We start from the raw sequence: 21972 nt of genomic DNA on the forward strand, positions 1-21972 counted from the left end.
TCATTTGGCAATTAGCCAATGCTGCACTTGGTGTAGTTTATCATGTTAGTATTTAATGTGTGTAGTGTGATCTTGCTGCTACTCATTGGATATAATGTTGATCTTCTGGGTATTCACTGCGTTGAGTGTGGGATGATCCCGTGAGTATTCCGTGTTTAGTGTGAGTTGTTCCTGTTTGTATTCACTGTGTGTAAGTCTGGGTTTATCCTGTCAGTATCCATTGTCTGTTGCATGAGTGATTCCATTGGTGGATTTTTTAATCAGTTAATTTTAGCAGCTTTCACAAAATTAGCTCTGTATCTTTTAATACTGCTCCCACTTTATCTTAAATTGTATCAACAATAAGCTTTTGATGTAAATTAATTTTGCTTTTGTAACTAAGTGCAACATTTCATACTATTTAGGTATATGACACATTCTGTCAAAAGGAGAGTTAAGAAACAGCTGTGGAACTAAATTAGTACATTACCGGGCAGACATTTAATGATGTAGGCAGAATTTTATATAAATTGAAAAGTTACAGAAATCCATTTTGTTACATTTTCTATTATCCAATGGAGGATCATGAGCAAATTCACAATAATATTGGTATCAGAGACAAGAATATTTTCCTCCACCTCACCATTATCCTATAAATCAACTCTGCATATATTTATATTAAAGTGCTGTACTGCAAACATGTGATGAATTGATTTTAATTTTCATATAAATGTCTCCCACTCTGTCGTCTTCATTTCTCTGCACAGATCCATTTGTGAAAGTTTATCTCCTTCAGGATACGAGGAAAATAAGTAAGAAAAAGACAGCAGTGAAGAGAGATGATCCTAATCCTGTTTTCAATGAAGCCATGATATTTTCAGTCCCTGCGATTGTTCTGCAGGTAAGAACCAAACGTACTGCTTATCTTTTTGCCCTTCATCATCTGCATAGAATCCAATATTTAAACTGTGTGTAACAGTTGACAGAGGGGTTTTCCTTTTGTCCAAAATTGGACTGGAAACACTAAGGTATCCAAAGAAAAGATTATCCTAGCTGATTATTGAAGAACTATACGGGTCTTATAAGTGTCATTCAGCATAAATAACTGACAGCACAAAACTGATCAATGTAGGCACTTCATCCCCCTTGGTTCTATTTTATAGCCATCACTGCTAATATTTCACACAACAAGCCACCCTATCATCATAGTCTTGCAACGGAGTCAATATAGATGAATTTCTATTTCATAATAAATAGGTACGGATGTGAAAAATAGTTGCACTAAACTGATTCATAATGTTTCTGGGCTAGTTGTAGAAATTGTGCCCAGTGTGGTCTGTTATCTTTCAGAGGCTGCAAATATGATTAACTATGCTGGGTGTCAAGAGAATCATTCTTTTTCTCTACCGTCGCAACAGCGCTTTGACTTCAAAAGTACTTCATTGGCTGTAAAACGCTATGGGACTTTCAAGACCATGAAAGGTGCTATATAAATGCGAGTCTTTCTTTTCGTTTTAGACAAGTGGTGCAATCAACTGATTTAATCTGAAGATAGTGCCCAGTATAGCTAACTATCTATCATTCAGTCACATCTAGGTACAATCTGGTATAACTTTTCATTTTTTTTCCAGTTCTAATGCAGTGAAGCTTGGAATTTTATATTAAATATATTTTTATATATATAAAAATATATATATAAATAAAATTTTATCACATAAATGAATGCTATGAATAGAATTATTGATGGAAACACATTGCACACTGTTTGGAGTGTTATAATATGGCAGGTGGTATTTGGCAGGCTGACCAAATCCCAAAGGGAAACTTGGCCACACTATCACAACGATTTTGCAATTTGTATTCATTACGAGAAGGTTTGTGCACTGATGTCAGAAGTAATGAATCCACTATCACCGTTAGAGATTTTAAAGATTAAATTAAAACACTTAATAATAAAAGAAAAGGAAACTTAAACACACAAAACTACAGTTACACAGTAACATTTAGTTTTATAACACCTCTCACAAAATTTACAATTAACTATACTCCCAACTACACATCCCTACCAGGCAACAGTCCAAATAGATGAACAAAAACAAAAATACCTGGAAAAACTCAGCAGGTCTGACTGCATCTGCGGAGAGGGATACAGTTGACGTTTCGAGTCCGTATGACCCTTCATCAGAACTAAGACATATAGAAATTAGATGAAATATAAGCTGGTAGAAGGGGGTGGGACAGGCGAGCTCGATAGGGGGCCGGTGATAGGTGGAGGCCAAGAAGAGACTGCAAAAGATGTCATAGACAAAAGGACAAAGAGGTGTTGACGGTGGTAATATTATCTAAAGGATGTGCTAATGGGGACATTAAGGGAAGCAAGCTCGTGGCAGATGGCCCTAGTGCGGGTGGGGTGGGGTGGGGGGGGGAAGGGATCAAAATGGGTTAAAAGGTGGAGATGAAACAATAGATTGAAATAAATTTTAAAATAGGAGGGAAGAGAAAAAATATAGGCGTAAAAAAAAATTATAAATTATTGGAAAAGGGGGGATCGGAAAGGGGGTGGGGATGGTGGAGAGAGTTCATGATCTGAAATCGTTGAACTCAATATTAAGTCCGGAAGGCTGTAGAGTGCCTAATTGGAAGATGAGGTGCTGTTCCTCCAGTTTGCGTTCAGCTTCACTGGAACATTGCAGCAGGCCAAGGACGGACATGTGGGCATAAGAGCAGGGTGGAGTGTTGAAATGGCAAGCGACAGGGAGGTCTGGGTCATGCTTGCAGACAGGCTGAAGGTGTTCCGCAAAGCGGTCACCTAGTCTGCATTTGGTCTCTCCAATGTAGAGGAGACTGCATTGGGAGCAGCGAATGCAGTAGACTAAACTGAGGGAAGTAGAAGTCTGTTTCAAACAGAACACCTTTAAAGATCTTACACGGCCACACCCCACACAGCTTTCTATCTTTCATTAAATATATTTTCTCCCTTTTAATCTGTAAATCCCATTGTTTCAAACTTTATTTCGAAGTTACTTTTCCCAAAATATAAAAATCTTTCATGTTGTTATTATGGTCAGCACTTTCAGGAAAAATAAACCTAATAACATTTCCTTATTTATCTTGCCAGTTGTAAACATCTTATCATGTCCCTTTGAAAAACAAACAACCTCTGAACTTAACCAAAATTGCAAATTCCATTCACACTGTATCTGCTGAGACTTCATCCTAGTTTACCCATCTCCACTTCAAATGTTTGTTTTACACCTAATCCCAATTGATGATTCAAACCTTACAGTCTGACTGTCTGCCATTTAATTAAACTAGACACACACACACACAGTCCTCACAAACCTGCTTTAAAGTATCCCGTAGTAATATTGGGAAAAAATGATCTTTCCTTTACAGGACTCTTGTTAGGGTAACTGACGTCCCAGTTTTTATGGGACAGCCCCAGTTTTTCATTAAATGTCCCAGTCTCCTGAGAATTTCCTAATAATAGTTCAAATGTCCCGGTTTTTGCCTTTTCCCTTTTGGTCAAATATAAACTGGGCCTGGAAGAGAAAATCTGTGTGAAATTTCATTCTACTTCCTTTAAACACCCATCAGATCGCATTGCATTACATTGCATGCAGCAGACCTGTATCCCTCCCTCCACTGCCCCTTTGGTGTCTCCAAGGGCGTTGTCACTTTTTTTTTAAGCTGATGATCTACGGGATAGGGTTGCCATCACTGGCTGGACATATTTCAGGAAGTGTCGTCACCTGACTTTCCACCTTCAACTGCCCCTCCCCCAACTGTTGTTGGCAGATTTGTCTTTCTGCTAGTGCTTCTCTCAGCAAGTACAGGAACTAAGTGGAAGATGCACCCCAAAGCAATCCATATTTTAGTGACTAGTAGGGATTACAGCAGATTAATTTTACCATCCACCAATTAGAGCAGGTAAATCACGTTAACACCAATGCATCTCCTAATAAACGGTGAGGACAGTATTAATTACACACACACACTTAATGGAGGATGTCTTTGAATACTTTCACTGAAGCATACTGTAACTGGATGCTGCGATTTTCGGTTCTCTCTTGAGAGTTTGAATGACCTATCTATTGATTTTTTTGTGACATAGGAATTGTCACTGAGAATAACAGTGGCTGAATGCAGTGAAGATGGAAGAACTGAGAACATAGGACATGTCATTATTGGGCCTGAGAGCAGTGGAATGGGCGTCACTCACTGGAATCAGATGCTGGCAACATTAAGGAAGCCCGTCTCCATGTGGCACGCTCTCCGAAAAAAATAATGCAAAGGAACAGTGTTCTTGGCACATGTGTACATATTTTGCATGGTGACTAAATCCTTACACTTTATTGCTGGTGCTTTGGGAAATTCAAATTTGAGACACTATTTTTCTGTATACTTTACTGACTCACTTGCATCGGCCTGGTACTGGAAAACGTGTAACAGGATAGTAGAAGAACCAATTACAAATCAAAATGAACAGCTTAATAAATGAATGCATCTATAACAAGAGCTGCTGTGAAGCAGTCATCCTATTGAACGCTTCATATTGAATAGTACCTATATAGAGAAAGAATGGTCAAAGATAATAAAGTGGTAATTCACCTGATGCTATTACTTGTTCAGAAAGCACAGATATGTTAGCCCTAAACCTACAAAAAAACCCACATATCAACATTGGACTAAATTTTTCCAAAAATGTTTTTTTCCCCAAAATATTTAAGCTATAAAGAAAGAAAGAGTTGCAAACAATGACCGATGTTGTGTTGCAATGACCAGATTACATAGGTAAACAGGGAGCTTGAATGATGAAAATGCAAAATAACAAAATGTACATGACACACAGGAAACGTTTTGTGCATATTCTGGCATTAATTAAGGTATTTTATCCAATTAATAAGAGGACCCAGTGTACTGTTTATATCATGTATAGAACAGTAGATTGTTGGGTCGTATTAGAGGTGTATGTGGTTTTGAGTTGGTTTGCAGCCAGTATGTGCACAGGTACCCGCACCTATTTGAATTATCTGTTAGATTGTGCTGATTAGGTCAGACATGTTTTGTACGTAGTTCTAGATCTTTCCTTTAGATATTTCTGTTGAATGTGAAATTTATTAGAATTTTTTGGCAAAGATGAAGACAAACAGTGATTTCAAAATGTTATTGCTTTACCACAAAACGTAGGTAAAGCTGGTACTCTTTCTAGCCTGTGGCCAATGTCCAATCTTGTCTTTCTACTCTGATATCCATCTTTCTTGGATTTAGCAACTCACATGAAAGGAATGACTTGATCAGATGATTAGTCTTTCCTCATGAGATTCCATCTGAGGTCATTTTTGTCAGGGGTAAACATGTATTATTGATTGAGTGGACTCCTGTTGTGATAAAGAGAGAAATTTAACTTATTTTTAAATAAATAATAATAAATAACAGATTTCATTGTATGGGGAGACAATGGCTTCCCCTTCATAATTTCAACTGTCACAACCGTTCCTGGAGATCTGGCAGTAACCTCTGAACCTGCCAAACACCAGGATAGGTATAAATTCTTTGTTCACAGCATGCTTGCTGCAATTCCCCTGTGTTTGAATATAAAGTATTTTACACTTGTTGCCTCTGAGGATAAAGAGCATTTGGTAATGAATTAAGATAAATTTAAGCAATAATAAACAAAATATATTGATGGCTGACAATCTCAAATATCTTGGGTCAGCACTTTTAAATATTGAATTAATAGTGGCATAATGGCCCTTTCCTGTAAGAAACTGAGTGCTGATGCTATATGTAGGACAGAATAACAACAAAACACAGAACATTTGTTGTAAGCACTGTTCTATAACCATTGTTTGATCGATTTAACAATGTTTTAAATGTTACCATATAGTATTCACCACTGATCAATAATGCACATGTGTGTTGTCATCTGATTTTCACTGCAGAGAACTAATGGCCACAAAGATGGCTGATTCTTTGCTGTTTGCCATTAAACAACTGATTTACAAGTATCTCTAACCAAAGGAAAGTCCAACTCAGAGGTCTCCAGTTTGACTTCACTAATTTTATGTGAACGTCTGCTCCCTTTAGAAATGAGTATTGGGGAACTAAATATTTTTCCAAGTCTCATTCAATAATGAAAGGATATGATTTTGAAGGTCATGCCCAAGGACAGTACAGCAGCATTTCATTGTGTTGATGTTTCATTTTTGCACACTTCTTTTATCTAGACATTGATTTTGTGAGCTCTATTGAGCCATTAGTGCCAGCACATTATGGAGGAGAATTTTGTTTACCTTTCGGTAACTGAGTTTCTCAAACTAATGGCACTTGGGACATTTTGGAGCTATCAGAATGAGCAAATCTAATCTTCTGGTGGAAGATTGGATTTAAACTCCCAGTCTGAGAGACTAGTGGTAGCTGCTTTTCTAACCAAGTAAATCACCTACTCTTTGTAAAAGAGAGGAAGTCTTTGTTCCTCCTCTCTAAGCTAGGTATAAGATCCTGTATATAAAGATCAATGTTCCACCTCGGCTCAGGCTAGCACTTGCTTCCCCTACATCATGAAAATCATAAGTTCAAGCCCCAACCAGAGATTTAAATGTGATCAAGGCTAATATTCCATTGCAGTACTTAGGGACTGCTGCATTGTTGAAGGTACTGCCTTTCAGATGATCTGTTAAAATAAGACCCCTTTGCTTCTCAGGTGGATGTAAAAGATTACATGGTACTGTTTAGAAGCAGAGAAGAGTTCAGGAGGGCAATAATTATCTTTCAACCAACATCTAGCCATTTATCTAATTGCTGTTTGTAGGACATTGATATGTGCAATTTGGCTACACTACATCATTGGCTATGAATGGCTTTGGACTGACCTGGCTGAAAGGTGTACATATATGCAAGTTCTTATTTATTTTTTGATAGACAATATTAATCAAAACCTTAAATAAAGTATTATTCTTGTTTCTCTCCTAACCAAATTATTAGATGAGGGTGGACATTGATGCAGAAGTACAATTAAACTTTGTGGGAACTACTTTTAAAAATAATCTAGCAACAAAATATAAGGTACAATATTTTGCTCTTTTTGAAGAAAAGTTAAGAAAGGATTAGATAGTTATAGAAGGATTCACTACAGAATAGCTAGTTTCTCTGTTGGGAGAAATCTAGAATAAGGGGCACAATAATAAAATTGGAGCCAAGCCATTCAGAGGTGAAATTAGGAAGCACTTTTTCACATGAAGGGTGGTGAAAATCTATAATTTGCACTCTCAAAAGGCTTTGGAAGATGGGTAAATTGAAATTTTCAAGACTGGGAACACTAGAATTTTACTAACTGAGGGGATCGAGTGATATGGATCAAAGGTGGGCTAAATGAGGTTGAAGTCAGCCATGATGTAATTGAATAGTTGAACAAGCTAGCCCCACTGTTGTTGTTCTGTAGGTAGAATGACCCTTAGAAGTACCTCAAAGACAGGCTTAATTACTGTGAGGAGCTGAAAGGAGGTCTGGAAAAAAAGTTTTGTGACATGGAAAAGAATACCGTGATAAAGTAAGAATATTTCCGTAAAGTAGGGGCATAGGATATATAAGTTTCTGTTTTATAGATTTTTAATGAAAAAATTGTCCATAATAAAAAATGAATGAACTTCAAAGCTGCAAATTACCACTCATAGTACAAAGGACATATATGGAGATGATGTTAAACAGTGGTTGTTTTATAGATGTTTTCAAAATCTTACAAAAACCATAGAGGAAAATGAATTTCCAAGTGCTGAATCTCACCCCATCTTAATCCACTACACTCTTATTTTAAAGGCAGTGCAGAATAAGCAGCAAAACTCATGTTGGCTCCCTCAGGAAATACTGTTCATCTTATAGGAAATAAGAATTGTGCAATTAACAATGAGAGAGACTGTAGAGTGTAGAGAGTGATCTCCCATGGAATAGTCTTCCTGCAAACATAGTGGAGCCAGAAACATTGGACACATTTAAAGATAGGTAGGTGACATGATGTGGGAAAGTACGTTTGCCTTTATTGTGGATGGGGTGGCCAAAACATGTTTCTCAGCTGTATCAATTTTATGATATTAATCATGATTTATACAATTTGTTATGTAACTTGTGCACAGTGTGGATGCATAAGTGCTTAATTATTCAAGTAATGCCAACACAGTACTAGATGGATAAGTGTACTCATAGGAGTAGTATTTCTATGAGGAATTCCAAGCTCCTGCCAAAATTTTACCATTTCTCCAGAGTTTCTGACAATATTCCACTGAGATTGGTAGAAACCTGCAGAAATTTCAAGTGGCGATGTTCAGTTTTCTCCCTCCACAAGCATTTGATCCAGGGTTCGGTCAGAAGGGAGCAGAGCATAAAAAGAATCCTCATAGAGATTTGAAATTCCAACTGGAAACACAGTGAAGCAGTAATGAAATATTCAGAGTTGATGAAGGTAAGTAGATCTAGTGTGCTTCCTGTCCCTCTTGATATATCTCACATGACCATCCTTAGGAAGCTTCCATTCAATGCAGGATGTTAGAATGTGAGGACCATGTTGCACCGTCACTTCCTTCCACATTCAAGATAGTAGATGCCAGTTATGAATAGGTGGAACATGGCAGATTTCGGTACTAATAGATAACTGAGGAAGAAATACACAGAACTCAGTGCTGCCCACTGTTCAACATTCAGAAACCCAGTGGGTGTGGTGAAGAATCAGCTTCAGCACTGGGATCATAGGGAAGTATCATCAACATTCAAGATTAGTTGAATAGGTGGATAAAGGAGGAATAAACAGATATAGAAACAGGGTGGGTACATGCGATTAGAACTATTTGTCAGAACGGCAGGTTAGACTGGTTGAGCTGAATGGTCTGCTGCTGTTCTGTAATTTAATGTATTTCAATGATTATCAAGGATAGCCAGTTAATGTTGTTGTTAGTGTCAGTTCTGTTCTTTCAAGGAAGGCATCTATAAGTAACAGTATGTACAATGAGTCCCTCAGTAGCTTGAGGAAGAGCAATAACTGGTACTAGGGGAAGATATATCAAGAGAAGTTGTAGATAGGGGTGGGGGGGGGGGCGCTTCTGATCCCTCTGCAACTCACTATTTAGCTGACTAACAATCCATCACTGCACTTTCCTCAGGCATGAGGGGACTTAACAATAGACCACATCTACAGGCGCATGTAGAAGTACATAACTAATATGGGATAAATGCAATAGAAAAGCACATTAAACATGTACACAAAATTGATTCAAACAACATGCATCAGAATATCATTCTACTTTTTATAAATCTTGCAATCTATTTCTTTGTTACAATGCAGGAGAGCACCAATTGTCCAAAAATAAAAAGATTCTAAACCAGTTAAGCAACTAACAGTCTTATGCTTCTAAACATGTCTAATAGAAAGGTATAGTCACCAAGTGCAGAGCTCAGTGGAAGAACTGTCTCCCTGACTGTGATGACTGGATTGCTGTGCACCACCAGTCTTCCATGGCTTGCTGCTGTTTTTCATTCAGGTCCATAGTAGCATACATCACACTGGCATAATTCTTTCAATCTTCTTTTAAAAAGGGCTAGCTTAGACCCGCCGTGCTCCTTACTCCCAGACCAGCACAATCACTGCAGTGTTGTTTTAGTATCCTAAATGTGAATCCTGGTTTGCCCATTTGGTTTGTAATATCTGTTCCTTGAGAAGACTTGTGCAGAGATGTCAGCAGCAATGATTGCACTATATAACCCATATCTCTGAAAAATCAGCCCTCTCTTTCAAGAGCCATGTGAAGGTTTATTGCTGTTAAAGTAAACTGCTCCCAAGGCCTGTGCACTGATGTGTATTCTCCAGCGGAGCTCGTATATAATTTGGACGTGGGTGAAAGAAGTAGCCCTTCCAAGTTAGTTATGATGCAGGATTGTCGGTATGCACAGGAATGGCTATCCTGTATGATAATGATGAATCTGCCACTTAAAGAAGCCATCAACATGCAAGATTGTAGTGTCCTCATGCAGTTGTTGCTGCTGTTCACTACTGAAGTGGATGCCAAAACAGGCTTAGAGTTATTTCAATAAACTACAAAGCAACCAAGTCCTGAAAAGGAAATGAACTGGACAATGGGATTCATTCATTGGATAGCTCTTCAAGAGCTGGCCTAAATATGGTGGGCCAACTGGCCTCCTTCTATGCTCTGATTCAATGGCCTAGAAGTTTGGCTGCTTCAGTTTTGAGGAACCTCACCTGTGCTCAAATGGAGAGGTCTGAGGGGCATGGGATTTTAAGTCTCACACCTCATTATCACGTTGAGGAACTGGTGTAGGAGACTGCATGGTTACATGTGCCAATGTTAAGGCAAATGTATAGGTAAGATCGTGAGGGTCTGCACCATAGTAGGCTGGGTCAAAGAGTGCGATTGGAATGGCCCGGGCAGGCGGGGGGACTGAGGGTGTGGCCATAGATCAGAGACCGGGAGTGAGAACAAAGATCTCAGAAGTGGGAGGAGTGCTGATTAAGGTGAGCACTAACCTTTTTCTCATTCAATTCTGTTTAGCATTGGTTTTCCCAAAGGCAATTAGCACTGGTGCTGCCTCTCTCCGGTGCAAGCCAAATTTGCAAGGAATAGCAAAAGCAGGCCCCTTATTTGTTTCTGTTAATAGCCCACCTGCTTCACGTGTGGGGGAAAGACATCTGCTGCACATAGCACAGACGCCACTTTGGACATAAAACAGCACCTGTAACACTGAAAACCTGGGCACTACAGAGCCAAATTTCTAGCTCAATTTCTCTATGGGATCTTGGAAGGACACTCCACATAAATAATATTGGCCTGCACATGAATGACTGTCACTAAAGGTTTTCATGGAGCCATAGTCACGTCCACCATGCTAAGTCTGAGCCCCATCATGCACAGATTTCCCCCCTTATTCCCAGGTATCTGAAGCTGATAATAACAATCCACTAGTTTGATCTTAAAGTGAAATACCTCCTCTACTTTCATATAGCTCCTGGACTGCCTGCTCCTTCTGATCCTGATGAACTAAGCCATACCCAGCAATAGCCAGGGCATACACGCTGCATTTGATTTCTCAAAGTTAGCCTTTGATAGGGCCCTATCGTTAACAAAGTATTTTTGCTAATTTCCATTGACTCATTTTAAGATAGGAGCAAGACTTTAAATAGTGCTAACAGATTTGGATGAAAAGTCTGCCACTATTTTCTGCTGTTCTTGCTTCCTTTATGCATGTGAACATTAGAATCAAAATTTATACACAAAGATTATCAATATGATGCTAGTTTCTCCCTTACGCATGCTTATTAGCACACAATTTTGTAATGAAATTAATATTTATACATTATGTATAAATAAAATATATATATATATATATATTACCATTAATGGATTAGTTTATTTGTGTAACTCTACGCAATGAATAATTGTGGAGGCTAGAATTATGTTTGGTGGATGGCCAACTATGTTGCCAACTTACTAAACATGGTGGCCCATCAATAATGTCTGCGCTCAGCTCAGATAATAGTAACCAAGTGTTTTTGAGTCACTATACACTGTGAGATGTGGAAAGATGTGACTTATTCAGTGTGGACTTAGCACATAAGTGACTAAAGTAGAGATAACAGCACAAGGAGAATCTTTGAAGGGTACAAACCTGACAAACCAACTGGGCATCTACGATTTGAACTTCAGGTCTATGAAATTTAATGGTTATTTGGCACTTGCCTTGAATGACGTTAAAGTGCCAGAACCAGCCCTTAAGGCACTGCCATAAAAGCTTTTTCTCACTTTCACAGTGCAAATTAGAAAAATTTTCACTGCATGAAATACTCTGATTTATCTGTACTTTTTGCTGAATGTAAGTGTGTGAGTATTCTTTTCAAATAAATGGCATCATTCAAAAAGAAAGCTGTGGTGAATTATTCGGCTGATATTGTGAAACCAACGCAATTTTGTAAACAAATAACCAGTTGTGATTTGAAGCTGTTAGTCTGTATTATAGACGACATAGCTTCACATTATTTTGACCTATTACCACTTTGTCCTTGAGCATTTGCTAATATCATTCATAATGATCAGTATTTTAACCACCAAGAGAAGGACAGCACCAGCCTTTTGGGCTCTTATAATCGAGCTAACCCAACAAGACAACCCTTCTCCTAAACTCTGGTTGGACCTATTCCTATAGGTTTTATTATATGACCACCCGGCCCAACCACCTTGCCTAGTCATCAACATTATAGAACGAGTAACAAGCTGGCTAGATGTTGCAAAACAGGGGATCATACTTACTGATAATAGGTCCAGTTATGACCAGCCGAGTCCTGCCCTCGGTATGTTTTCTTGACTGAAATAATGTTGCAAGGAGAGGGCTATTATTTCAGGTGTCTCAATAACAAATAGCAAGTGGAAAATAATGCGAAATGGTGGCCAATCCTGAGAAATGTATAGGTACTAAAAATATCAATGATGCTTTAATTATATCCCATTTATTGTGTAAAGTGCAGCAGGAAAAGCACAAGTGTTTCTCATATTGAAAATCGTCCTCATATACAGGACAGCACCTGTCTTGAGAAATAAAATATTAGAATGACTAAGTAAAAACCTCACCTAAAAGTGGAATGGAGTAATGCTGTCACAGTAAAGCACTGGTGACCGTAGATTATCTGTTGCATCCAGTGCCAGTACACATATTTATGAAAAAGCTAAGAGCACTGGAAACAATTCAGATGCAAGGATATTATCACAGTGTAGTGATTTGCGACCTGGTAAGGCTCCGAGGTAGCAAATCCAACTAGAAATAAAAAATGGAGGCAGGGAACTGAGGCAACATGCAAAATATTAAAATTAGGAAGGCTGCTAAAAAGATGGATACAGAGGATTTAGGTAAGAAAACACGAATGTGTGGATATATGCTAGAGAGTTAAATGTCATTTCTGCAAACTGATGGGTGAAGTTATGCAATAGAGTAGCATCTAAATGTGGTGAATAGCAACTCAACAGGCCCATCAAAACAGAAAAAGGACAATTGTTCAATTCAAAAGGGCATATAGGCAGATGAAAAATTATTCATACAGATCTCAAAAGAAAATTATATATGATGGGAAGATCTGGATGAGATAGCAGTGTTTTTCTTAAGTACTCAAGTTATCAGAAATGTTGAAATAAAACTAAAATAAAAAATTAAATGATACATGCCCATTTTGTTCATATTTTGTGCAATTTCCATAGGAGATGTATTGCAATTCCTAAGACAATGTGTCCTCTTTTTCTTTACCTTCCTATGAACAGGTTTAGCTATTTCCAGTAGTCCCCTTTGCCATATACTGCATTGGACTTGGTTTGGACTATTGCTAGATAATGTAGGCTGCACTGAACACCACTGTGGCTCAGTTGGTAGCACTTGTGCCTCTGAATCACAAGGTTCTGCATTCAAGTCCTACCCCAGGGCTTGAGCATAAAAATTAAGGTTTATACTTGAGTGAGGGAGCATTGCATTGTAAGAGGTACCATCAGATATTATGCATCTGTCTGATTGGGTGGATGTAAAAGATCCCATGGCACTAAAGTTCAAAGAAGAGCAGGGAAGTTAGTTATCCCTGGTGTCTTGGCCAAAATTTACCTCTCAATTGATATCACAGAAAACAGATTATCTGGTCATTATCACATTACTGTTTGTGGGAGTTTGATGAGTGCACATTGACTGCTACATTTCCTACATCACAACAATGGCTACACTTCTAAAAGTACTTAATTGCCTATAAAGCGCTTTGAGACATCCAGTTATATAACTGCAATTTGGTTGGCGGTTGGTAATGAAGGACACAAATTCCTGATTGTTATTTCTAGCAACATCAATATGTTAAAAAAAAACTTTCAATTATATAGGTTTCATATCCTCATGGTCCTAAACAGATAATAAATTACTTCCGTGTAGTCATTGTTGTTACATAAGCAAAAACACACAGCAAGTTCCCTCAGAGATAAATAGTGAGTTAATTTATTTTGGTGAGGTTGGTTAAGATATAACTGTTGACCAGAAAACTAGGAAAACTCCTCTCCTCTGCTTTGAATACCGTCTTGCAATGATTTTTTTTTACATCCACTGGCCAGGCACAGGGCATTATTTTAACGTCTTATTCAAAAGATGGCACCTAAAACAATGCATCACTCCCTCAATACACTATCATCTTGCTGCCTGGGGTTGCTCCCAGCAGTATCCAAATGAATCTTCAATTCCTGCAAACTCCAGAACAATCTAGGACGGTTGGCATGCCTTCCTCCAGAGCCATTTAACGTTTATTTTATATTCTCAGAGTCTTCATTTCATTTAAATATTTTTTGGCCCTGTTATTCTTATGACAGGGTAGTTGAGTGGACTTTATCAAAAAAAATTTTTTCGTTTTTTTTTATGCAATGTGGGCGTCATTGGATGGGCCAGCATTTATTGGCCATCCCTAATTGCCCTTGAGGTCTTGGTGAGCTACCTTCTTGAACCACTGCAGTCTATATGGTGTAGGAACAACTACAGCGCTGCTGGGAAGGGAGTTCCAGGATTTTGACCCAGCGACAGTGAAGGAATGGCAACATATTTCCAAGTCAGCATGGTGCGTGGCATGGAGGGGAACTTCCAGGTGGTGGTGTTCCCATGCCTCTTATTGCCCTTGTCCTTCTAGATGCTAAAGGTCGCAGGTTTGAAAGGTGCTGTCGAAAGAGCCTTGGCGAGTTACTGCAATGCCATCCTGTAGATGGTACACACTGCTGCCACTGTGCGTTGGTCGTGGAGAGAGTGAATATTTGTTAAGGTGGTTGGGGTGCCAATCTTGCAGGCCACCTTGCCCTGGATGGTGTCGAGTTTCCTGATGTTGATGAAGCTGCACTCATCTAAGCAAATGGAGCGTATCCATCATACTCCTGATTTGTGCGTTGTAGAGGGTGGACAGGCTTTGGTGAGTTACTCTCTGCAGAATTCCAAGCTTCTGGCCTGCTCTTGTATTTATATGGCTGGTCCAGTTCAGTTTCTGGTCAATGGTATCCCCCCAGGATGTTGACAGTGGGGGATTCAGCAATGGTAATGCCATTGAATGTTAAGGAGACATGGTTAGAGTCTCTCTTGTTGGAGAAGGTCATTATCTGGCATTTGTGTGGTGCGAAGGATACTTGCCATTTGTCAGCCCAAGCCTGAATATTGTCCACATTTTGCTGCACATGAACATGGGCTGCTTCAGTATCTGAAGAGTTGTGAATGGTGCTGAACATTGTGCAATCATCATCAAACATCCCCACTCCTGACATTATGATAGAAGGTCATTGATGAAGCAGCTGAAGATGGTTGGGCCTAGGACACTACCCTGAGGAACTCCTGCAGTGATGTCCTTGAACTGAGATCATTGATTCCAATGACCATACCCATCTTCCTTTGTGCTAGGTATGACTCCAACCAGTGGAGAGCTTTGTCCCCAGATTCCCATTGACTTCAGTTTGTCTAGGTCTCATTGATGCCACACTTTGTAAATTGTTGCCTTGATGTCAAGCACAGTCACTCTCACCTCACCTCTTAAGTTCAACGCTTTTGCCCGTGTTCGGACCAAGGCTGTAATGGGGTCAGGAGCTGAGTGGCCCTGAAGGAACCAAAACTAAGTATCAGTGAGCAGGTTATTGCTGAGTAAGTGCCACTTGATAGCACTGTCAACCACACTTTCCATCGCTTCGCTGAAGATCAAGAGTAGACTGATGGGGTGGTAATTGCCCAGGTTGGATTTGTCCTGTTTTTTGTGGACAGGACATACCTGGGCAATTTTCCACATAGACGGGTAGATGCCAGTGTTGTACAGGACTGGAACAGCTTGGCTAAAGGCATGGCTAGTTATGGAACACAAGTCTTCAGTGCTATTGCCAGAATATTGTCAGGGCCCATAACCTTTGCAGTATCCAGTGCCTTCAGCTGCTTCTTGATAGCACATGGAGTGAATTGAATTGGCTGAAGACCTCTGGAGGAGACCGAGATAGATCAACCACTTGGCACTTCCGGCTGAAGATGGCTGCAAATGCTTCAGCCTTGTCTTTTGCACTGATGTGCTGGGCTCCTCCATCATTGAGGATGGGGATATTTGTGGAGCCTCCTCCTCCAGTGAGTTGTTTAATCATCCACCATCATTCACCACTGGATGTGGCAGGACTGCAGAACTTAGATCAGATCCATTAGTTATAGGATCGCTTAGCTCTGTCTATCACTTGTTTTTTTCACTGTTTGACATGCAAGCATGCCTGGTACAACTCCTGGAATTCCCTCTTGCACTGTTTACTGAATCAGGGTTGATCCCGTGGCTTGATGGTAATAGTAGAGTGGGGGGCATGCCAGGCCATGAGGGCACATATTGTGGTTGTATACTATTCTGCTGCTGCTGATGGCCTACAACACCTCATGGATGCCCAGTTTTGAGCTGTTAGTTCTGTTCGAAAACTATCCCATTTAGCCTGATGGTAGTGCCACACAACACAATCGAGTGTATCCTCAATGTGAAGACAGGTCTTTGTCTCCACAAGATCTGTGGTGGTTACTCCTATCAATACTGTAGTGGACAGATGAATCTGCGACAGGTAGATTGGTGAGGATGAGGTCAAGTATGTTTTTCCTTTTGTTGGTTCCCTCACCACCTGCTGAAGATCCAGTCCAGCAGCTGTGTCCTTTAGGACTTGGCCAATTCGGTTAGTAGTGGTGTTACCTAGCCACTCTTGGTGATGGACATTGAAATCCCCCACCCAGAGTACATTCTGTCCCCTTGTGCTTCCTCCAAGTGGTGTTCAACATGGAGGAGCACTGATTCATCAGCTGATGGGGGGATGGTAAGCGGTAACCAGTAGGAGTTTCCTTGCCCAAGTTTGATCTGATGCTATGAGACTTCATAGGGTCCAGAGTCAATGTTGAAGACTCCCATGGAAACTCCCTCCCGACAGTGTACCACTGAGTTGCCACCTCTGGTAGGTATGTCCTGTCCCACCAACTGGGATGGTGATGGTGGTGTCTGGCACATTGTCTGTGAGGTATGATTTTGTGAGTATGACTATGTCAAGTTGTTGCTTGACTAGTCTGTGAGTCAGCTCATCCAATTTTGGCAGATGTTACCGAGGAGGACTTTGCAGGGTCGACAGGGTGTGCGCCATTGTCATTTCTGGTGCATAGATCATTGCCGGGGGTCCACCCGGTTTCATTCCTTTTCGACTTCATAGCAATTTGATACAACTGAGTGGCTTGCTAGGCCATTTCAGAGGGTAGTTAAGAGTCAACCACATTGCTGTGGGTCTGGAGTCACATGTAGGCCAGATCAGGCAAGGACAGCAGATTTCCTTCTCTAAAGGACATTAGTGAACCAGATGGGTTTTTTTTAAAACAACAATCGACAATGGTTTTGTGGTCACCATTAAACTAGCTTTTAATTCCAGATTTATTAATTGAATTTAAATTCAACCAACTGCTGTAGTGGGATTTGAACGCACAGAGCATTAGCCTGGACCTCTGGGTTATTAATCCAGTGACATTAAAACTAGGCCACCGCCTCCTCAATAATTGAAAATAGCTGAATTCTTCTTCCTTTAAGTCAACATTTTATCACTTAAATTGAAATGGCCTCTCCTTGCTCTCCATGACTACGCACACACACCAAAAGATAATTATGCTAAAAAGAGGCTGTACATTTTCTTAAATATATTGTGTAAGTGATATACTGTTAACAGATAGATACTTTTGCTGTGCTTCACATCTCTTGCTATAAACTGAATGACAAAATACATTCAAGGTTATCAGCCTGTTGCTCAGCTTATCCAAAGACACAGAACAATCAATTTAATTTGCATACGTATAGGTCTAATAGAAAAGGAGATTAGAAATAAGGCTGTCTCCTGAATCTATCACGTTGCTTTGAACTGAAAAGAAAAATGGCATCTGAAAATATTATGAAAATCCACTAGAGCATGCCATTCCAAATCCTGCTCAAAGCTCCTACAATAGATTCCGTGATTCAAAGCAACAGCCCACTAGTTTACTGAATTGTTAAAGATCCTGGCAATTTTTGTGTTGGGAATGCTGTATCTGGATTAGCCACATAATAATAAGATACAACCTTAGTTGAAAGCTGTTGCTCTTCTAAAAGTTAATTTACCCTTTCCTCTCAAAAGTTGTGACTGTTTAATTATTTACAATATGTTCAATTTCTAATTAATTTAAATTCCGGAGTAAGTTTTATTGCTGCCTGTAAAAGATGTGACGTGCAAATTTTATGTAGCAAGAAGGAGAGAGGACACAGTGCTACCAGATGTACATCACTGTATAATATGATCCACTGTGACATTAAGGAGTAATTCCCCTGTCTGATGTGGAAATGCTCAACAGCAATTGCGTCATATAAACTGGAATGCATTTGATTTGCTGGAGCTGCAAGTTAATTTTAGACCATGCCATAATACTGTCAAATAAGTTTATTCTGACTGATGGCTCACATATTTCTAGCGAGAAAATTTAAAAGAATGCTACAAAAAAAAAGAATTTCAGCCGGTCAAGTGCAGAGGTCCCACTGGAGCTAAACTGCACCATCCAGGATGTTAATAATGAAATCAAGGGTGCAGGGAGTTGACAGTGTGAACTGACAGTTTATTGCACTATTCTTATGAGGCAGAGTTGTCTCCTATTATCGAATCTTTGCCATTTGTTTCTTTAACATAGTATACACAAGGCAACAAGAGGAACAATGTCATTTAATATTCAGCAGGGAATGAAACCTTCCATCCTTGCCTGTTCTGACCTATAGTTCTCCAGTCCCACAGCAATATGGTTGGTTTTTAACTGCCCTCTGAAATGGCTGAGGAAGGCAGTCGGTTGTCATCACCACCTTCTCATCACCACCTTCTCACACGTCCTGTGAATGAATAAATAAAATCATTGATAGGCCTGCTGAAAAAATTTTTAATCATGCCAACGCAGGACACTGGTTTCTCAATAGGTCAAGCTTCCTTACAGTACAAAATCGAAAAAGAAAGACAGATGACACATCTATCTCTCTAAACCTGGATATTATTAGGAAGCAAAGCATCCAGAGACACTATCAATGGCCAATTTCCATTGATCGAAGCATGCAGTTAGAATTGTGCCAACATTTCCCCCTTAGAACAAAAAGTCTTTGACTCAACACAGATACTTACCCAGAAAATACATAACATTTTAAAATAGTAGTTACAAAATTGCCCCATTATTGGTAAATTATACACAGTTATATTCCTTCCACTAAACTGTACTATCTTACACTTGGCAGGGGGGGAACTAAATACCAATATTCAATTTTTTCTTCAATATGAATTAATAAAACGCATTCACCCAATAACTGGCCAAGTCTTCACGCTGGTGTAAAGATAATTGGTAAACGTGCTTGTGAATCTCCTGTGCCATTCATTGCCCAAATATAATCTATGGTCTAATACATAACTAATAATTTGACCTGTTTCTTAAAGACCACTGTTCAAGTATCCCCCATTGTCAGATAGGTAACTTTAGGCAAATGAAGAAGTTTCTAATTCCTAAGGTCAATTAGTATTTTCCAGGCTTCAAGTTAAAAGCATTAAACATGAAGAGTGGCTTCTTTTCTTTCAAAAGATAGTTTTGTGTGACATTGAGAATGTGTTGGATACACTAGAGGTAAATGTAGCAAGGCATTTAGAAATCATTAGTTATGTGCTTTTATTTTCCATTCTATTACAGATTTTGAAACAAAAATGTGTCAAGTGATCAGCAATAGAAATGGCCAATTAAGATTGAACAACCATAAATTATTACTATTCAAGTAATCCATCGTTACAATCTTCCTTTTACACAGCTATTCCCAAATGATGGTATGGAATAAGCTACTGAAATAATCAGGACAATCATTTACATTGCAGTAATCTTTTCGCTGTTCCCGTTGTTTTGAAACAGCTGCTGACAGTAAAAGGATGAAGATTAATTTCTGCTCCTCAGTAGATTCTATTGCTACACAATCTGTAACACCCACTCCAAAGCTATCAAAATTGCATAGCTTTCATAATTAGTATGAGGTCATTTCCATTCCTGATCATCCAACATTTGTGTTTATTACTTTGCTCCAGCAATTATTTGTATAATACAAGAAAACCTTTTGAAATAAATACACATATTTAGGCCATTAATTTATAACATACCATTTCAATTTTTACTTTTTAGTTTCCTTTTTGACACCTCGTTGGCTAGCTAATTGTTCAATTTTCTTTCCTAGTTTTCTCTGCAGATGGGCCTTCTTCACTGGATCTAATAAGTGGTCCTTACTACCACTGCCTGCATATAGAATACCTTCTCTGCTGATGAGTTTTCGGGCATGAGCTTTTGCACTCCCACCACAGCCATGAACCTAGAAGAGGGACACAGGTACAAGCGCCTTGCATTATTCATGATAATAAAGGTGAAAGCTGCTGAATAAATCAAGAACAAAAAGCAGAGGCACACAGCCATAGAAGTCTGCAGCATCTTAAATACAACATGAATTAATGACCTGAGCAAGACCAGGTTCAAGATCTTGCTTGAAAGGGGGTTGGGGAGGTAGTGGGATAAATTAAATAAAATGGCAATGTGAGGTCATTTCAAGCTTGGATTTTAAAAGCTCATAGATTTGTAGGAAGAAAGAGAGAGGGAGATAAGGAGCTCCACAGTCCTTCCAGCCTGTTGAACACCCACTCCCTCGGCCACCTACGCAATGTGGTTGCAGTACCAACCATCTACAGGGTTCACTGCAGTAACTCAGCAAGGCTTCTTCAACAGCACTTCCCAAACCCACAAGCTTTGCATATAGAAGGAAAGCAGCAGTAGGTGCATGGGTACACCACCACCTCCAAGTCACACACCATCCAAACTTGGACAAGTTTCTTCATCATCACTGGGTTAAAATCCTGGAACTCCCCACCTAACAGCACTGAGAGAGTAACTTCATCATACAGACTGTACAATTCAAGAAGGGGGCCTTCTCAAGGGTAACTCAGAATGGGTAATAAATGCTGGCCTTGCTCATGATACCCGTATGGCCAAAGTGATTTTTTTTAAAATTTGAGATCCCGAGTAAAAATAGAGTCTTTATTTTACTAAAATGTACAGAGTGTTCCAACATCTAAATCCATCCAGTCTCTTCAGTATTCCTATCAACAATTTCATGCTAAACATTGCTGAATTAACTGAGTTAGCACTTGCTTTCACTATGCACAGTTCTTACCTCTGGGATGTGATGGCTGAGACAGTAGTGTTTGTTACAGTGAATGCAGTGCTGCCCCAGGGTGAGAATACTTCCATTGCACTTTAAAAAAGCACAAACACTGTTCGCCTTTATTGATGCAGCGATGAGTGCATCAAAATCCTCTTCTCTACCACTTGCAGCAGCTTCTGTAGTTGACGCTTTCCCTGTTAAACAAACAATTGGAGCAATGTTTGATCCCACCTTATCTAAAATAAAATGGTTAAAAATCCAATACCCAACATGTTGCAGGTCCACTGCAAAGTTCCTACACTGTAGCGCAATGCCTTTTCACAACACAGAGCTGTCCAGTTAATAAAAACATTCCAAGCGTGACCGTTCTAGTGGATTGTGGGAACTGTGCAATAATGCAACGCCCACCAATTTTAAATGCGGCTGAAACAGTCCTGCAATGTCTTTCCACTTAAAGTTAAGACACTAATAAGTGGAATGAAACAATTTCCTTTTAATTATGATGCATTATGATGCCAAGTAGTTTCGTAATTAAGGATTCTATAAAATTATGATGTGCTATTGTGTATTATCCTAAAATATACATCATATTAATAATGACAATTGTCTCAACAGCATGTTGTGGAATCTGCCATTGGATAAATGCTAGTTTTCGCAGAGTTGCTATTTTCATTCAATACACGGAGGGACCACTTTGGCAGAGCTGGCTTAAGGTTCGTGAAGTA

The 21972-nt window shown here is 39.3% G+C and overlaps 2 protein-coding genes across 2 annotated transcripts in view; one reads left to right on the forward strand and one right to left on the reverse strand.

The window, feature by feature from the left end:
* syt12 (synaptotagmin XII) overlaps positions 1–5054 on the forward strand; it is a 42495-nt gene extending 37441 nt beyond the window's left edge. The window contains exons 6-7 of the mRNA XM_078547854.1: positions 747–880; positions 4094–5054. Coding sequence (XP_078403980.1) covers positions 747–880; positions 4094–4267 — 308 coding nt within the window. The 3' untranslated portion in view covers positions 4268–5054. The remainder of the gene's footprint in view (positions 1–746; positions 881–4093) is intronic.
* Positions 5055–19707: 14653 nt separating this feature from the next.
* The window catches only part of ighmbp2 (immunoglobulin mu DNA binding protein 2), an 80260-nt gene continuing 77995 nt past the window's right edge, over positions 19708–21972 (reverse strand). Inside the window, exons 15-16 of the mRNA XM_078548928.1 lie at positions 21257–21441; positions 19708–20404 (exon numbers count right to left, since the gene is read on the reverse strand). Of these exons, the coding sequence (XP_078405054.1) occupies positions 20210–20404; positions 21257–21441 (380 nt within the window). The 3' untranslated portion in view covers positions 19708–20209. The remainder of the gene's footprint in view (positions 20405–21256; positions 21442–21972) is intronic.

The sequence above is a fragment of the Cetorhinus maximus genome, chromosome 9 (assembly GCF_964194155.1).
Source record: "Cetorhinus maximus chromosome 9, sCetMax3.hap1.1, whole genome shotgun sequence".
NCBI lineage: Eukaryota > Metazoa > Chordata > Chondrichthyes > Lamniformes > Cetorhinidae > Cetorhinus > Cetorhinus maximus.